Below are 17,181 nucleotides of genomic sequence, written 5' to 3'. Positions count from 1 at the left end.
TTTTCGGTTCGGGCTCGGTTTGCATTTTTGTTATTGGGTAAAAACCGATAACCCAACAAAAATGATATAATTTACTAATTTACCCTTAAGTATATACTAGGGTTATTTATTTTCCTAATTCCCTCTTCACTCTTCAGTCGTTTGTCTCTCAGTTCTCATTCTTGTTTCCGTCGCAACCCCCAAGAGTCAAGGCGCAAGACTCACCACCAGTTCTCCGCCAGACATCAGTAGATACTGCACAGAAGTAAGAGCGTGCTTTTGTTAAGAAACAACAAAAGTTGACAGTTTACACGTTCTGGCAGTTTGATTTCTTTGTTTTATATATTGCAAAATTTTTTAGTTGTTTTATCTTATCGGGTAAATCGATAACCGAACCGATAATGATATATAACCGATAACTGATAACCAATATCTTATCGGTTTGATTATCGGGTTATGATATTTGTAAACCGATAACCGATAGGCAAAACCGATAATGTTCAAAACCGAACCGAACCGATCGATGTCCACCCCTATATCATTCATTAGCCCGACTAAATATGAATTCGCGTTGTGTAAGATCTATTAAAAGGTAAAAACACTCCCTATCAAGAACTTCTCCCTTCCGTGTTTTATTCCGAGACTTAAACTCAAGACCTCTATTAAAGGTACAACAACAACAACATCTATCTCAGGTATTCTCATAAATGGGATTTAGGAAAAATAGGATATTCGCAACCTTAGCCTTATCCTTTCTAAGACAGAGAGACCATTTTCTGTAGACCTCTGTCAAGGGTGAACAAATTAATTCCATCACACAACACCCTCTTGTATTGTAGAGAAATAGAGGGTGTAGAGAAAACTAAAGACATATTTCAATAAAATGATTGAAAGGCCAGTGGGGAAAGTGGGGTTTCTGTACAACAACTATTAAAACCAAGTGGGGAACACAGGCATCTGATTCTCTCTAGTTCATAGAGAACCACAAACTCTTGTGTGATCATCTAAGCTTGGAAATTTTGATGTTCATAAATCATGAAAATATCACATAAATGGCCAAATATGTTTTGCTTCATACACTAGCATATATTCATGTTCAAAAAAAGGAAAAAACAACCTCTAGCCTACTATGCTAGTAGTTGATTTTCACACACTAAAAATCAAGAAAATTAGTAACCCTTCTACAAGAACTTGGACCTCACAAACAAAATTAGAGGATAATAACCCAAATTCTCACCAAACCAAAGAGAAAAAAACCCAAAACCAGGTAAACTCCATCCCCCTCCCAAAAAACCAGCACCAGTTAATAATTCAAGAGGGACATGAGAACCCTTCCTCTAAAAACCTAGTCAAAAATAAGGTCAGAGTTTCTTCACTAGCTTCTAATAATATTTATTTTTTAGTTTTTTATATTATCTGAGATCATCCATTACTCCCAAATTTCTAAAACACTCTATACAAACTCTTCAAACCACTTCTTCCTATATACAGAACAAAACCACTACAGTAGAAATACTAGTCTAAAACTACTATTACTCTCAAGGAGTTGAACTTGAAGCTTCTTGTCTTGGTTCTCTCAAGTATCCCAATAAAGTTTCTGCCTGCAGAAAAAAGAAAATGACCAAACGCCATTAAATTCTTTCCATAACAAGAGTAGGATCAAAGTAATACAGCTTGCATCTCTTGTACTAAAAATGCATATGCAGGCTAAAACATCAGTCTCACTGAAAGCAACACAGCAGCAGTATTTGTTCTATACGTTACTGCAACAAGTACCAGAAGGTTCAAATGATAACATCACCAAAATAAAGTACACAAAATGCTCATTTGAAAGGATAGCAACCCACACCATACAACTGTAATCTCCAAAACTTCACTCTCATGCTTTCTTCATCTCTTTCCATTTTCTCCCATACCCATCTTCCAAATCTCAAACATCCAAGTACTGAAAAAACACTCCACACCATTTGTTTATGATCATATAAATTCAAATTTGTCATGGAAACCACTAAAAATTTAATCTTTATTCCAAATTTAAGCCCTTAGTTAACTACTGGCACAAATTAGTTTAAGTTAAAAGCTCTACTCATCCAAATTCTTAGCAACATTCAAACAAATTGCTATAATAACAAGTCCTCCTACTGATAAATGTCAATAATTTGAAAGAACTATTGGTTCTTTAATATTACTAATTCCATAAAAATTCAGTCTTTAACTAACCACTACTACAACAACTTCCAAGTGCTAATAATTGATCAAGATTTTTCCTTTTCGTTTCCAACAACTTCAGTAACTAGTGGTGGATCAAAAACTCAAAACTCACCTTGTGCTTAACTTATGGTTCAGTCTTTAACTATACACTGCTACTACTGCTGCTACAAAATGCTAATAATTTTTTTTGATAAGGTGAAATCTACAAAATGCTAATAATTGACCAAGATTTTTACTTTCTTTTTCAAGAACTTCAGTAAACAGTTCTAGTGGTGGACCAAAAACTCAAAACTCACCTTGTGCTCAACTTATGGTTCAGTCTTTAACTATACAGTGCTACTAATGCTGCTACAAAGTGCTAATAATTGACCAAGATTTTTACTTTCTTTTTCAAGAACTTGAGTAAACAGTTCTAGAGATAGATCAAAAAATTCAAAAACTCACCTTGTGCTTAGCTTTAGCAGTACCATTCTGAGACAAGGCAACAAGAGGAGGAATTCCACCTTCTCTAACAAGAAGCCCTCTGTTTCTAACACTATCCACACAAAGCTGCAATAGTGTCAACACAGCAAATTCTCTTCCTTTATCAGAACCATCTTCAATAGCTTCAACAAGTGCAGCAATTCCCCCTTCTTCAACAATAGCCACTTTCCCCATTTCAATCCCAGCCAATATACTCAACACAACCATTGCCTTTTCGGCTAATCCATTCCCGTTTTCACAAACTAGCCCTACTAATGGCTTCACTGCACCTGCAACAATAGCCCTCTCTTTATTTAATTTTACTGAACATAACTTGTAAAGAGTTGTTAAAGCATCTTTTTTCCCTCTATTTGTTCCATTAATTAACAACCCAACTAATGGTGGAATAGCACCACAAGCACCAATTGAAAGCTTATTTTCATCAACTAAAGCTAAGCTTAAAAGCCCACACGCAGCATTCTGTTTGGACGTGTCGGTCCCGGTTTTAAGCACGTAGATTAATGACTTTATTGCCCCTGAGGAAGTGATCAAGGTCTTGTTTGGCTCGTGAAGTGATAGATTTAACAGTGCTGTTACTGCGTGTTCTTGCGTCCACGGGTCGGTGCACCGGAGAAGTGGAATTAGGACTGGAATCGCACCTGATTCGCCGATTAAAGCACGATTATCAGCCCTGTTTTTAGCTAATAGCCTTAATTTAGCTGCCGCTGATCTTTTAACAGCGACTGAAGGAGAATTTAAGCTGTCGACGCAGAGTTTCACCGTCGGTTGAAGATCCTCCGGCGAAATACTCTCGATTATCTCCGTTGAAAACTTCTCTCTTTCTAGAAACCCGAAACAAGGTTCCGGCTCTGGTTCGGGTTTAGAATTCGGGTTACCTTGATCCGAAACTGGAACACTAGCTAACCGCTGTAACTCTCCGGAGATATCACTGCTACAAGCTGAGAAATCACTGAAAGCTTGAGAAAGTTCTAGATAATCCTCATCGGAAGTAGACGATTTGTTCGCCGGAGGCTTTCTCGAAAGCTCACCGAGATGAATATCGATAACGGAGTCGGTGAGATTCTCGGAAATAGCACCGGAGTTTTCAGAAACAGCGCCGGAGCAATTAGTTGACTGGAAAGTAGTTGATGATCGGATAGTTCTCATGGACCGACCAATTGAACGGTTGATTTTAGCGGCAGAAGATAACGGCGGCGGAGTATAGTAATAAGGCCGTGTTTGGCCGAAATGGGTAGTACTAGAAATACTATTAACACTATGAGAATGTGAATGAGACTGAGATTCTTCAAGTGAAACCATTTTTTTTTTTAATTATTTGAGTTTTGAAGAAATGAGAAAAAATGGAGGATTTTTATAGAAGAAGAAGAAAGGAAGGATGAGAAGGAGTGGATTTGGTCTGTTTGGTGGCTATGATTTTTTATTTTGTGCTAAAGTGACATCCCGCATGCCAAACCTTACAGCTCATCGTAGCCAGTTTTTTTTTTCTTTTTTTTTTTTCAAAATACATATTTTACTCATTAACCTTGCCGCGAAATCCCTATTACACACTTATGTTTCACAGGAAACCTATTACACACTCAAGCTTTTAAAAGTGTGTCTAAGACACACTACTTTTGACCAGATAGCACTTGTCTGTTTACACGCAAAAAATGCGTGAAACCCGTAAAAAATCCTTTTTTTGGCTCCCCTTCCCACAGGAACCCCTTCCCCTCCCTCTGGTTTTCTTCCTCGCTACCCTCCCCCTCATTTTCTTCCCCAAATAGAATTTTTGAAAGAACATATCAATTTTAGATTTAAAATTGAGCGGATTTTATTGGTTTATTATCCAAATATTGTGAAAATTATTTATTTGTGATATATTTAAAAGCTTTAACAGTAGTATTGAAGGTTTGATGAAAAAATCTAGAATCCACCATTGTTGAAGTATCGAAAAAAACTTGAAAATTCAATTGGATCTTGTTGCTTATTGGGAACAACCGCCCCTCCAACTCTTGGGCTTTATCCTTAGTCAAGGCTCCCCACTTGATTCTCGGTCTTCCTCGAGCAGACATTTTCCTCCTCTTCACTATAATACCAATGTCCATCGCCAAGAGCTTATGCCACATCACGAGTATCATACCTGGAATCACCTTGCAATCCTTGCACAACCCTCTATCACGCCTCCTGAGTAGGAGATAGTCAATTTAAGTCTTTGCCACCGTGTTCTGAAAAGTAACCAAATGCTCCTCCCTTTTTGGAAAGCTAGAGTTTGCAATTACCAACCCAAAAGCCTTAGCAAAGTCCAGTAACGAGGTTCCTCCTCCATTCTTCTCCCCAAAATCGAAGCCTCCATACACTTCATCATACCCACCTGCGGACGACCCAATATAACCATTGAAATCTCCTCCTATAAATAACTTCTCAGCAGGTGGTACCTGATGAACAATCTCATCTAACCCCTTCCAAAAACGCCGTTTAACCTCCTCATCTAGGCTTGTATGAGGCGCATATGCGCTAACGACGTTTAGGGTGCACTGACCTACCACCAACTTAATAATCGTCAACTTATTATTCACTCGTCTAACCTCAACCACATACTCTCTAAGTTCCCTATCCACCAAAATACTCAATCCATTCTTACCCTTCTGGGTTCCTGAGTAACAAAGTTTATACCCATCCGCGTCTCTCGCACTCAACCTTGCCCACCCGGTCTCCTGGACACAGGCTATATTGACCCTCCTCTTTAGAAGGATCTTTGCCAACTCTATAATCAATAGGGGAGTGGGCGTGGATGTGAGGCTTGAATCACAGGTCATCCCAAGTAGTGGCAGCTTCAAGTACCTTGGGTCGGTTATCCATGAGGGAGGGGAGATCGACGAGGATGTCACACACCGTATTGGGACAGGATGGATGAAGTGGAGGTTAACATCTAGAGTATTATATGACAAGAGAGTGACACTGATACTCAAAGGTAAGTTCTACAAAGCGGTGGTTAGACCGGCCATGATGTATGAGACTGAGTGTTGGCCGGTTAAGAAATTACATATCCAGAAGATGAAGGTAGCAGAAATGCGGATGTTGAGGTAGATGTACGGGCATACTATGATGGATATGATTAGGAATGATGATATTCGGGAGAATGTATGCGTGGATCCCATTGATGACAAAATGCGGGAAGCGAGGCTTAGATGGTTCGGGCATGTTCATAGGAGAAACCCAGATGCTCCGGTAAGGAGGTGCGAATGGCTGGTTGTGGAGAGCACGAGAAGAGGTAGAGAGTGGCTTAAGAAGTATTGGGGGGAGGTGATTAGGCAGGATATGGCGAGGCTTCAGATTTTCAAGGACATGGCACTTGATAGGAACACATGGAGGTCGAGTATTAGGGTTGTGGGGTAGGAGGTAGTTGAGTCTTGGCTTATGTCATGAGTTTGTGAATCTAGTCTGATAGGTATACTATTTCACTTTTGCTTTGTATCGTTCTTCTTGATTGCATGTTGTTCCTATTTTTCATATTATTTATGTGATGTTACTGATATTGTCCCCTTTTGTCTTTTTGTCTTCTTGAGCCGAGGGTCTTTCGAAAACAGTCTCTATACTCTTTCGGGATAGTGATAAGGTATGCGTACACACTACCCTCCCCAGACCCCACTAGCGGGATTTTACTGGGTCGTTGTTGTTGTTGTTTAACTCAATTTGATACTCGATTATTTTCGGCTAGTTGTTTAGATAGTGTGGTTTAATTTTGGCGTTGTTGGAAACTTTCTCACAAACAACAATGGTGGTAGCAACAATGATGCTTAAGATAGAAAATTGAAAGATGAAGAAGATGGATTTTAATTTTAATTTCTAATATTTTGTTTTCCTTTTTAAAGTCAATATATGTCATGACCCTATTAGGGCGTGACTTTCATGTTATTTGAAAAAATTGGTCAAGCATAAAAGTAGTGTGTCTTAGACACACTTTTGAAATGTTGAGTGTGTAAAATATTTTCCGTGAAAGAGAGGTGTGTAATAGGGATTTCGCTGCAAGGTTGATGGGTAAACTATGTATTTGCCTTTTTGGGGGGCAAAATGGCATCTAAGCCACTTAAAAATGCATCATATTTGAACATTTCAACTTATTCATTTGCACAATTTTAAACCCCTTTGACCATGATTATGTGGCAGCACTATAACTAACGTAGCAAAATGTATGTTAATCACGTTTGTGATCTCAAAAAATTTCCTATATTCCTTCCCTCTACTCAAACACCACATTCAAAATCATCATCGTCGCATCTTTCATTATTGCTAAACCAAACACCCTTTTCAACCATTAGCATCTAGAGCACACGTTTTTCATAACACACATATCGCTAGGGAAAACGGGCGGAATAAGGACACCGACAAATGTGAAATTGGGAAAAAAGTATAGTGGCTGGTCGAAATAGCCATGTTGGGGATCTTTCTGATGGGTAGAGAAGGATTAAAAGTTTGCCCAATCCCATAAATATCTCCGACGAGCTTGCTGGTGCCGAAAAAGCTTCGAATGATGGCTAATCTAATTTCAAGGGATTCAGAATCTCTCTCAGATGGGAATATAACGAAAAAATTTAATTTTTGCTAAATAAGAAGGAATTAGAGGGATAACCACACTTTGCAAAAAAATTTGGCGAAAGATAACCGAATTTGTGACATTGGCGATAATAAAACTGAAGAAGAATGGCAGAAATTGATGAGAATACTCATGCAAGATCTTCTGTCACTTCTATTAATGAATTTTCACTGTTTTTTGTAATTTATTTGAAGGGTTTTAGAGTAGAGGAGGAGGTTGATAACAGGCTATAATTACATATTTAGTCGATTATTACACTCTAATTTACTGCACTTAGTTGAGTTTGATCTTTAATAGCTAGTGTTTTGCACTAATTATGTATTTTATGCCCTGTAGGTGTGATTCCGAGCTATATAGATGTTATAGAATAAATTTAAGTAGTTTTTAGCTTTGAAGTCTGAGTAAGAGCTCAAGAAATTAAGTTTGGATCGCGTTCGGGGATCAACGGATGATAAAACAACAAAACGAAAACTCGAAGAGGCATATTGTGCACTTTCTAGTAAAATAGACATAACTTTTATATCAGAACTCCATTTGGGCTCTATAATATATGGTTGGAAAGATAACTCAAATGGCTACAACTTTTATGTTTTATAGTTTTCCAAATTTCAAACGGAACAGGGTGAAAAACCACAGTTTATCCACGACCGCGGCAGAACAGCGGCAGAGGGCAGTCGCTGACAACTGAAGAATCTGAGAGGGTGTTTGGCCGCGGTTCCGGCGCGACCGCGGTAGAACCGCGGCAGGATGCGTAAATTTCAGGGACCAAAGTGCAAAACATGGGATTGTAAGCCTTAAACCCTATATTTAACCAAGGAAGCCATCCAAGAAAGGAATTGGACATATTTTTGACATAGATTTGACCTAAGGAGGCAGAGACACAACAGGAGCAAGGCTTGGGAATTCTTCTACAAGTTTTTTCTTTCCTCTTCCTATTTTTCATTGTTGGTTATGACTTTTAGTATTATAGTTTTACATACTATTATGAATAGCTAATTTGTTATCTAGAGTTTTGATAGAACCTTTTGTAGGATAAATTCTTGTTATGTTTTTATATAATTGAGTCGTAGTATAATCTCTATTTGTTCAACTATGTTCTTATTGTAGTTAATTGAAGAGCTCTCAATTACCTGTGCCTATTTAGTATGCATAACTTGGGAGAGAGTGCATATTTAGGTAGTTGTTAAACAACAGCACTCCCAGAGTATATGAGGGATCAATAACTAAGGGTTTAAAGGCGGGATTAGGGATAACGAAGCCTTGGGTACGATATGAAGTGAGCTGTATCAAAAGTCAGCTAGCGTAGCTCGGAAGAGTGCGTCTAGTAAATTTTCGTGATTACTCGGGAGAGATTTACAGTAATAAGAGTGCTCATGATCGGTAGAGAATACTTAGGCAAAATTATAGAAGACATGGAAGGAAGGATTCCGACAATTGGAGAAATCATAACTCTAGACCTCCTTAATCGTGTCTCTAACTCTTAGTATCTTTAGTTGTTAATTTATTATTTTAATTTGTTAATCAATTAGTTAAACACAAGAATATAAATATCTATAAGTTAGGAACTGTTCAAGCTTGTCTTCTTGGTGATAGTGAACAGCTGTAGCTACGCCTTAGTTCTCTGTGGGATTCTACTCCAGACTTGCAAACCGAATTATATTTGCAACGACCGCACTGTCCTTTTTATAAGGCATAGTTGGGTGTGATCAAATTTTGGCGTCGTTGCCGGAAAACTAACGGTGTAGCTGTAGGTGTACATATTACTAGGTTTCAAGTTTGAACTTTTATTTTTATTTATTTGACATTTTTTTCATTTTTTGTTTTACTTGTTGATTTAAAAATAATAAAAAAAATATGGCATCATGGAATAATGAAAGTTTTGATGTTGTTAATTCTACTTTTAATCCTCCTTATGCATATTGTGATGAAAACCACCCTTGGCACAATTATCAAAATATTTTCGAGAGCGAGTTATGTGCACCAACTCAATCTTATGTGTGGAATGTGTGTGATATGTGTGGTGGTCAAGATGGTCACTTTCATGGTTGTGCTTATATTTCTTATCTTCCCCCCAACCTCTTATTATGATGATTCTACGTTTTCTTGTGAGGATAACAGGAACAAAGAACCTAGGGAAGCTAACCTAAAGAAGATCGAAGATATGTTAAAGTGCATTATAGAACAACAAAGTAAAATACAGCTGCAGGTAGAAAGGCAAGATGAAACTATTCGCAACTTAGAGGCTCAAGTGAGTCAACTAGTTGAAGCTTTTAATGATCAATATGTCAATATTATGGATAGTAGTCAGGAGAAATTTGCATTAGAGACGGAAATTGAGGTGCCAATGGAGGGGTCCAGAGTAGAATCTCAACACTCTAACCATCAAGAATTTGAGGATGTCGATGTTGAAGAAGTAATACTAGAGTAAACCAGGGACATTGAAGATACAACTTTAGTTGACCCTAGTGTTTTGGGTGTTGAGGAGGTCGAAAATCTTGAAGTTCATGTATTGGAGCGTGTTGGACCTCATTCCAAACACTTCTCTACATTATGTTCGGACGGTGAAATGGGAATGGATCTTTACGAGCATAAAAAGGAGTCCAAGGAAGAGGTAGATGAGCCTTATATTTTGAAATTCCCGAGGCCATCTAGGCAAGGTGATACTCCTCGGTCGAGAGCCAAAAAGTGCATAAGACTCTATCTAATTTTTGGCTCGCAAGAATTTATACCGCCCCAAGATCATAATCATAAGCCCGGCTTTACTGCTTTCTTTTATTTTTTGTATTAATTATTTTTAATTGTATTATTTTTGTAGTGTCAATTTTATATTTTCCAGGAGCATGGAAAACAAAGGTATTGGAAGGATACAATAACAAACCAAATGGTTGGAACTAAGTGTGAGGTACCTGCACGAAGGATCAAGCTTAGGAGAAGTCTGAGTATCCCTTGAGTTGTTAGTGCTTCGGCCTTTGGCCTACCAGAGAGTCTCTTTTACCCTTTTTATTAGTTATGGTGTGCATTGGGGACAATACACAATTTTAAGTGTGGGGTGAGGAGATTGTCTGGGTGACTTTCTATGCTATTTTAGTTGTGTTAGTTTAATTGAATAATATTTTTGTTTAAATAGAAAAGATTGGACTTTTCCCGACGATTTATTTGTCTATACAATTTTCTTGAGGGATTTAAGTCTAAAGAAAAAAGTACAAAAAGATTTTCTTTTATTAGGTAGTGTAATAATTCCCCCTTGGGTTTTCTTTAAACAGTACAAAAAGATTTTCTTTTGTTAGGTAGTGTAATAATTCCCCCTTGGTTTTTCTTTAAACTACGGTTCTTTTTCAAGGATTTTATTTGAACCGGGTGTAGTTAGTTTTTTTTTTGGGAGTAGGAGTCATTGTGTTGTGTTTTGAAGTGAAGTAATATCTCTTGACTTTGTTATGCCTTGAGAATAGTGAGTACTTTGGTTGTGACGCTTAGGCTCAGTTTTTGACTCTTTTAGAAGTACCTTAAATTGTATGTTCTTAACTTTGCTTAACTGCTTTGACTAGAGTGTCTTAACATATTAGGATTGAAACATAATGGATTGAAGATCAACCCCGGGTTCCATCGAACCAGAGTACGAGGTTAGAATGCCCGTCTTCAAGAACATCGAGTCCATGACCACGGAATCGACCCTGACTCCGAATGAGCTCGAGGAAACATTGCCAGTCCAAATAACGAAAGGCTGAAATATCCCTAACCGATCGGGTATCACGGTGGGAATCTCGGCACGTATCAATGAAAAACCGGCTAATTAGCAAATCATTGAGATTTTTTTACCTTTTATAGAATTGTATCTAAAGTAGGATTCTCCTATTATATAAAGGGAGTCTAATTTTGTAAAAGGCATGGTAACATTCATTCAGAAATAATATACTGTTATTTTCTCTTTAAGTTCTATTCCAACTGTGTCTTGATACTGATCGAAGTGCATTTCGCTAAAGGGTGGATTTCCCCCCAAGGATGTTACTATTCAACTCGTGTGGTTTGAATTTACTTTATTTGTCCTGGTGATGGATGCACTAACTCATCATATTCAAGGTGAGGTGCCATGGTGCATGCTATTTTGCTGATGATATAGTTCTAATTGACGAGACACGAGATGACATTAATGAGAGGCTAGAGGTTTGAAGACATGCCTTTGAGTCTAAAGGTTTCAGCTTGAGCAGGATGAAAACGAAATACCTCGAGTGCAAATTTGGGGGCGAGCTAACGGAAGCGGGAGTGGAAGTAAGGTTTGACTCTCAAGTCATTCCTTAGAAGGGGAGTTTCAAGTACCTTGGGTCAGTTATTCAGAGGATCGGGAAGATCGTCGAGGATGTCACGCACCGTATAGGGGTGGGGTGGATGAAATGGAGGTTAGCATCGGGAGTCTTGTGTAACAAGAAAGTGCCACCGTTACTAAAAGGTAAGTTTTATAGAGCAGTGGTTAGGCCTTCTATGTTGTATGGGACCAAGTGTTGGCCAGTTAGGAACTCACACATCCAGAAGATAAAAGTAGCAAAGATGAGGATGTTGAGGTGGATGTGTGGGCACACAAGGATGGATAAAATTAGGAATAAAGATCTGACGAACTCTTGCTTCAGTAAACTGTCCGTCAGGGCTAATCTCAATTACTTGAGCACTAAGATCTTCCTCCTGTGGCACTGTTTGGCATCTCTCGAGTTGTCTCAAAACCCGATTTGGCGCGTAGGGCTAAATGCTCTTGAGCCCCATAAATAGAAAGTGGGTCCTAGCTGCCGGCATATATATGACCTCATCAACGGGCAACCATCCTAGCATCCACTGTATTTGGTTGGCGGTGAGGGTCCGAAAGAATGATGTCCACGCCGTAACTCCCTCGGGTAGACTGACCCCCTTGATTCTTGTGTAGAACTCTTCTATGCAAGTTTTCTTCGAGGAACCATAACTCAAGAGCTAGGAACGGTGGCAGAGATGCTCAGTCATCCATATTTGTAGCAACAAGTTACACCCCTCGAAAAAGTTCCCTCTGGCTTTGCAGGCTGTGAGAGCTCGGAAGATATCAGATACTATCATAGGCGCAAGAGTGCTTTCATCTTGAGTGAGCAAGGTACTGACGACCTTGGATATTTTCAGATCAATGTTTCCATCTTTCCTTGGAAACACCAAAAGACCCAAAAAGGTTATCATAAAAGCTATTCGTCTATGCTCATCCCATTTCTGACGGTTACTTTTGCTGCATAACTTGTTACCCAGATTGTTGAATCCGCCGACATGACCGTATCTGTCGTATATGAAGCACGGATAACAAAAATCTACGGCCAAATCTGGGTTATGGACCGTCCTGGGTATCTTTAATGAATCTAAAAACTGATGCGCAGTGACAGCTCTTGGAGTAACCAGGTATTTTTGCCTTAACGGAACTTCAGCATTTCTGATGTACCCGGCTATTTCCTCCAAAGTCGGGGTGAGTTCAAAATCGAAGAAGTGGAAGACATTGTGTGCCAGGTCCCAGCAGGTGACCAAAGCTCTTATGATATCCCCCCGAGACTGGATTTCCAATAAACCCGTAAGACCTTTTAGATATTTCTTGACCTCATCTTGCCCTTCACTATCTAAATCATTCCACCATAGCCGCAACTCGAAAGAGATTTTAGTCATTATTAAAACGGGTTCATTTTGCATCGTACTCATCTTGCACATTTATTAAGGTGATTAATCAAAAAATAAAATTTATTTAACTCAACAAATTGACTATTTTTTAATTTTTCACCGATTAAAAGAAAGATCCGGTTCCGAACACGGCCTTTCAGCACTTCGGGAACAAAGATTTTAAGGCTGGGTGAGTCAACCGGTCAAAAATCGAAAAAAATGACTAAAAGTGGCTGTTTATGCAAAGCCAGCCTTCCGGCGTCCCTTTCGGGAACATTCGGCTATTTTTGCCAAAAACGACATTACTCGATTTATTTATGACTCTTTTCTTGTTTTTCAAACTGAAATAAAAGACCCGATTGAAAACACGGTCTTTCAACGCTTCTGGGAGGAAGATTTTAAGGTTGTGCCCGCAAACCATTTAAAAATGACTCAGGGTGGTTGTTCTTGCGAAAACAGCCTTCCGATGCCCTTTTTAACATTCGGCTTATTTTAAGCAAGAATGGCGTCACTCGACTTATTTATGACAAAAATTAAAATTTTAACATTTTTGTAAAAGGGAAGTTAGACCCGATGAGGGTTGCCTACGTATCCCGCACCCTGTGAGAATCAAACCGGCGTAATTCGGGCAAATAAACTATTTTGAAAACAAGACCCTTTTTCCTTTTTTTTTTGCTTTTTTGAGTAAGATAAACTATAATATATATATATTCAAAATTTCGGCAGAGTTTCAACAGCATTCAGGCATTGGTTTTCTAAAAGTAGGCAGTCAACTTTCTACACTATTATTTCTTTCTTTTTTCCTTTTTTTAATTTTCCTGATATTTAGAAACCGGTCAGCAAGTAGGCTCGAAACAAATAAATGCGCAGAAAATAAATAAGATGCATCAGGATGGTCTTTTTTCATTTCAAGTTGCTAGTCCTAGACGGACTCAACCCCTGTGTTGAGTCACCTAAGTCAGATGCTACATGATGCAAATAAGCGTTACTACTAGGGATCCGGCATGAAGTCACATTATTCTAGGTTCAAAGCCTAGGTATTTGTTATAGACCGTGTACCCGAGCGGACAACTCAAGTCGAGGAGGGGGCAACGTACCGGGGACCCGCGAGATCATCCGGCTTTGTAATTTGTCCGGCCTCATTCTTATTTCAGGGTATGACACTAACAGAATAGGGAGTCTCAACAAGTAAGCACATCTACGGAGGTGAGAAGAGAAGGGTTTCGGCATAGTTTATATACAGTTCAGATAATATCTAAGAGGTAAAGCATTTAGCACATTTAGCGTGAAATATGTAGAACAATCAGATAAAGTCAAGTACAACAATTATTTTAAACTCGAATTCTTAAAACCCTGAACCAGAGATTCTGGGTTCGATCCTAAGCAGAGTCACCAGAGCTGTCACACCTCCTTTTTACCTATACCCCTGTAAAGGGGCGTACGGGGAGTTTTTCCAATTAAAGGACAATTGAAACGAGATTTATTTATTTAATTTAGAGTCGCCACTTGGGAGGTTTATTGTGTCCCAAGTCACCGGTTGAATTCCGAATCGAGGAAAAGATTGACTCTGTATTACAGTCCGCAAACCAGAAATGCGGATACGGAATTCTGTTAACCCGGGAGAAGGTGTTAGGCATTCCCGAGTTCCGTGGTTCTAGCACGGTCGCTCAACTGTCATATTCGGCTTATTTATCTTATTTTAATACATGTTGAACCTATGTGCAAATTTTAACTTCAACCGCTTTTTATTTAATTTTTAAGGAAAATTGCAACGTCACTAAAATAAATCTTAAGCCACGTCACATAAATTCCCCGTGGTTTTTGACATATTTTAACTTCGTTGAGATTCGGATTTGGGTCACATAAATGCGCACCCGAGTTTAGGAAGGTAACCTCATTAAAATACGCGCCTAAAGAGACTAGCGCGTTATTATTTTGGGGAAGGCCGTGAAATCCGCTTCAGAAAACTGTTTAAGCTTGTCTTCTTGGTGATAGTGAACAGCTGTAGCTAAGCCTTAGTTCTCTTTGGGATTCGACTCCGGACTTATAAACCGGATTATATTTGCAACGACCGCATTGTCCGTTTTATAAGGCATAGTTGGGCGTGATCAAATTTTGGCGCCGTTGTCGGAGAACTAACGGTGTAGCTGTAGGTGTACATATTACTAGGTTTCAAGTTTGAACTTTTATTTTTATTTTTTATATTTGATATTTTTTTTCATTTTTTGTTTTACTTGTTGATTTAAAAATAATAGAAAAATATGGCATCATGGAATAATGAAAGTTTTGATGTTGTTAATTCTACTTTTAATCATCCTTATGCATATTGTGATGAAAATCACCCTTGGCAAAATTATCAAAATATTTTCGAGAGCAAGTTATGTGCACCAACTCAATCTTATGTGTGGAATATGTGTGATATGTGTGGTGGTCAAGATGATCACTTTCATGGTTGTGCTTATATTTCTTATCTTCCCCCAACCCCTTATTATGATGATTCTACGTTTTCTTGTGAGGATAACAGGAACAAAGAACCTAGGGAAGCTGACCTAAAGAAGATCGAAGATATGTTAAAGTGCATTATAGAACAACAAAGTAAAATACAGCTGCAGGTAGAAAGGCAAGATGAAACTATTCGCAACTTAGAGGCTCAAGTGAGTCAACTAGTTGAAGCTTTTAATGATCAATATGTCAATATTATGGATAGTAGCCAGGAGCAATTTGCATTAGAGACGGAAATTGAGGTGTCAATGGAGGGGTCCAAAGTAGAATCCCAACACTCTAACCATCTAGAATTTGAGGATGCCGATGTTGAAGAAGTAATACTAGAGTCAACCAGGGACATTGAAGATACAACTTTAGTTGACTCTAGTGTTTTGGGTGTTGAGGAGGTCGAAAATCTTGAAGTTCATGTATTGGAGCGTGTTGGACCTCAATCCAAACACGTCTCTACATTATGTTCGGACGGTGAAATGGGAATGGATCTTTACGAGCATAAAAAGGAGTCCAAGGAAGAGGTAGATGGACCTTATATTTTGAAATTCTCGAGGCCGTCTAGGCAAGGTGACACTCCTCGGTCTAGAGCCAAAAAGTGCATAAGACTCTATCTAATTTTTGGCTCGCAAGAATTTGTACCTCCCCAAGAGCATAATCATAAGCTTGAAGCAAAACTTGGGGTGTGATTCATAAGTTCGAAGTGGAGGCAGAAAGTGATTCACGTCGTGCCGCGACGTTAAATCAAGCACTTGTTGGGAGGCAGTCCAACTTTACTGCTTTCTTTTATTTTTTGTATTAATTATTTTTAATTGTATTATTTTTGTAGTGTCAATTTTTTATTTTCTAGGAGCATGAAAAACAAAGGTATTGGAAGGATACAATAACAAACCAAATGGTTGGAACTAAGTGTGAGGTACCCGCACGAAGGACCAAGCTTGGGAGAAGTCTGAGTATCCCATGAGCTGTTAGTGCTTCGGCCTTTGGCCTACCAGGGAGTCTCTTTTACCCTTTTTATTAGTTATAGTGTGCATTGGGGACAATGCACAATTTTAAGTGTGGGGTGAGGAGATTGTTCGGGTGACTTTCTATGCTATTTTAGTTGTGTTAGTTTAATTGAACAATTTTTTTGTTTAAATAGAAAAGATTGGACTTTTACCGATGATGGATCTATTAGACAATTTTCTTGAGGGATTTAAGTCTAAAGAAAAAGTACAATTTTTTTTTATTAGGTAGTGTAATAATTCCCCTTGGTTTTTCTTTAAACAGTACAAAAAGATTTTCTTTTGTTAGGTAGTGTAATAATTCCCCCTTGGTTTTTCTTTAAACCACGGTTCTTTTTTAATGGTTTTATTTGAACCGGGTGTAGTTAGTTTTTTTTTTGGGAGTAGGAGCCATTGTATTATGTTTTGAAGTGAAGTAATATCTCTTGACTTTGTTATGCCTTGAGAATAGTGAATACTTTGGTTGTGACGCTTAGGTTCAATTTTTGACTCTTTTAGAAGTACCTTAAATTGTATGATCTTAACTTTGCTTAACTGCTTTGACTAGAGTGTCTTAACACATTAGGATTGAAACATAATGGATTGAAGATCGGCCCCGGGTTCCATCGAACCAAAGTACGAGGTTAGAACGCCCGTCTTCAAGAACATCGAGTCCATGACCGCGGAATCGACCCTGACTCCGAATGAGCTCGAGAAAACATTGCCAGTCCAAATAACGGAAGGCTGAAATGGAGGTTAGCATCGGGAGTCCTGTATGACAAGAAAGTGCCACCGTTACTAAAAGGTAAG

The 17,181-nt window shown here is 38.6% G+C and overlaps 3 protein-coding genes across 3 annotated transcripts; 1 reads left to right on the top strand and 2 right to left on the bottom strand.

The window, feature by feature from the left end:
* Window positions 1-1,044: 1,044 nt before the first annotated feature.
* On the bottom strand, window positions 1,045-4,055 carry LOC104225422 (U-box domain-containing protein 4-like). The gene is made up of 2 exons (XM_009777204.2): window positions 2,635-4,055; window positions 1,045-1,580 (listed from the first exon to the last, which is right to left on the bottom strand). The coding sequence occupies exons 1-2, from the start codon at window positions 3,970-3,972 to the stop codon at window positions 1,518-1,520; spliced, it is 1,401 nt and encodes a 466-aa protein (XP_009775506.1). The 5' UTR covers window positions 3,973-4,055; the 3' UTR covers window positions 1,045-1,517.
* Window positions 4,056-4,856: 801 nt separating this feature from the next.
* LOC138869746 (uncharacterized) lies at window positions 4,857-5,468 on the bottom strand. Its single transcript, XM_070147403.1, has one exon. It carries the CDS (start codon window positions 5,466-5,468, stop codon window positions 4,857-4,859), a length of 612 nt encoding a protein of 203 aa, XP_070003504.1.
* Window positions 5,469-9,275: 3,807 nt separating this feature from the next.
* Window positions 9,276-16,077, top strand: LOC138869745 (uncharacterized). The gene is made up of 2 exons (XM_070147402.1): window positions 9,276-9,670; window positions 15,420-16,077. Exons 1-2 carry the CDS (start codon window positions 9,276-9,278, stop codon window positions 16,075-16,077), a joined length of 1,053 nt encoding a protein of 350 aa, XP_070003503.1.
* Window positions 16,078-17,181: the final 1,104 nt, after the last annotated feature.

Source organism: Nicotiana sylvestris, chromosome 5, assembly GCF_000393655.2.
Source record: "Nicotiana sylvestris chromosome 5, ASM39365v2, whole genome shotgun sequence".
NCBI classification, from domain to species: Eukaryota; Viridiplantae; Streptophyta; class Magnoliopsida; order Solanales; family Solanaceae; genus Nicotiana; species Nicotiana sylvestris.
The sequence above is the reverse complement of the archived record's forward strand: the minus strand, read 5'-3'. Positions and strand labels throughout refer to the sequence as shown.

Excerpts from the sequence above, each read along its gene's own strand:
- LOC138869746 (XM_070147403.1), bottom strand. The coding sequence starts at position 5,468 with ATGACCTGTGATTCAAGCCTCACATCCACGCCCACTCCCCTATTGATT.
- LOC138869745 (XM_070147402.1), top strand. The coding sequence starts at position 9,276 with ATGGTCACTTTCATGGTTGTGCTTATATTTCTTATCTTCCCCCCAACC. Across the intron at positions 9,671-15,419 it reads GTTGAAGAAGTAATACTAGA|GAACAAAGAACCTAGGGAAG; the intron begins GTAAACCAGGGA and ends TGAGGATAACAG.
- LOC104225422 (XM_009777204.2), bottom strand. The coding sequence starts at position 3,972 with ATGGTTTCACTTGAAGAATCTCAGTCTCATTCACATTCTCATAGTGTT. Across the intron at positions 1,581-2,634 it reads CTGCTAAAGCTAAGCACAAG|GCAGAAACTTTATTGGGATA; the intron begins GTGAGTTTTTGA and ends TTTTTTCTGCAG.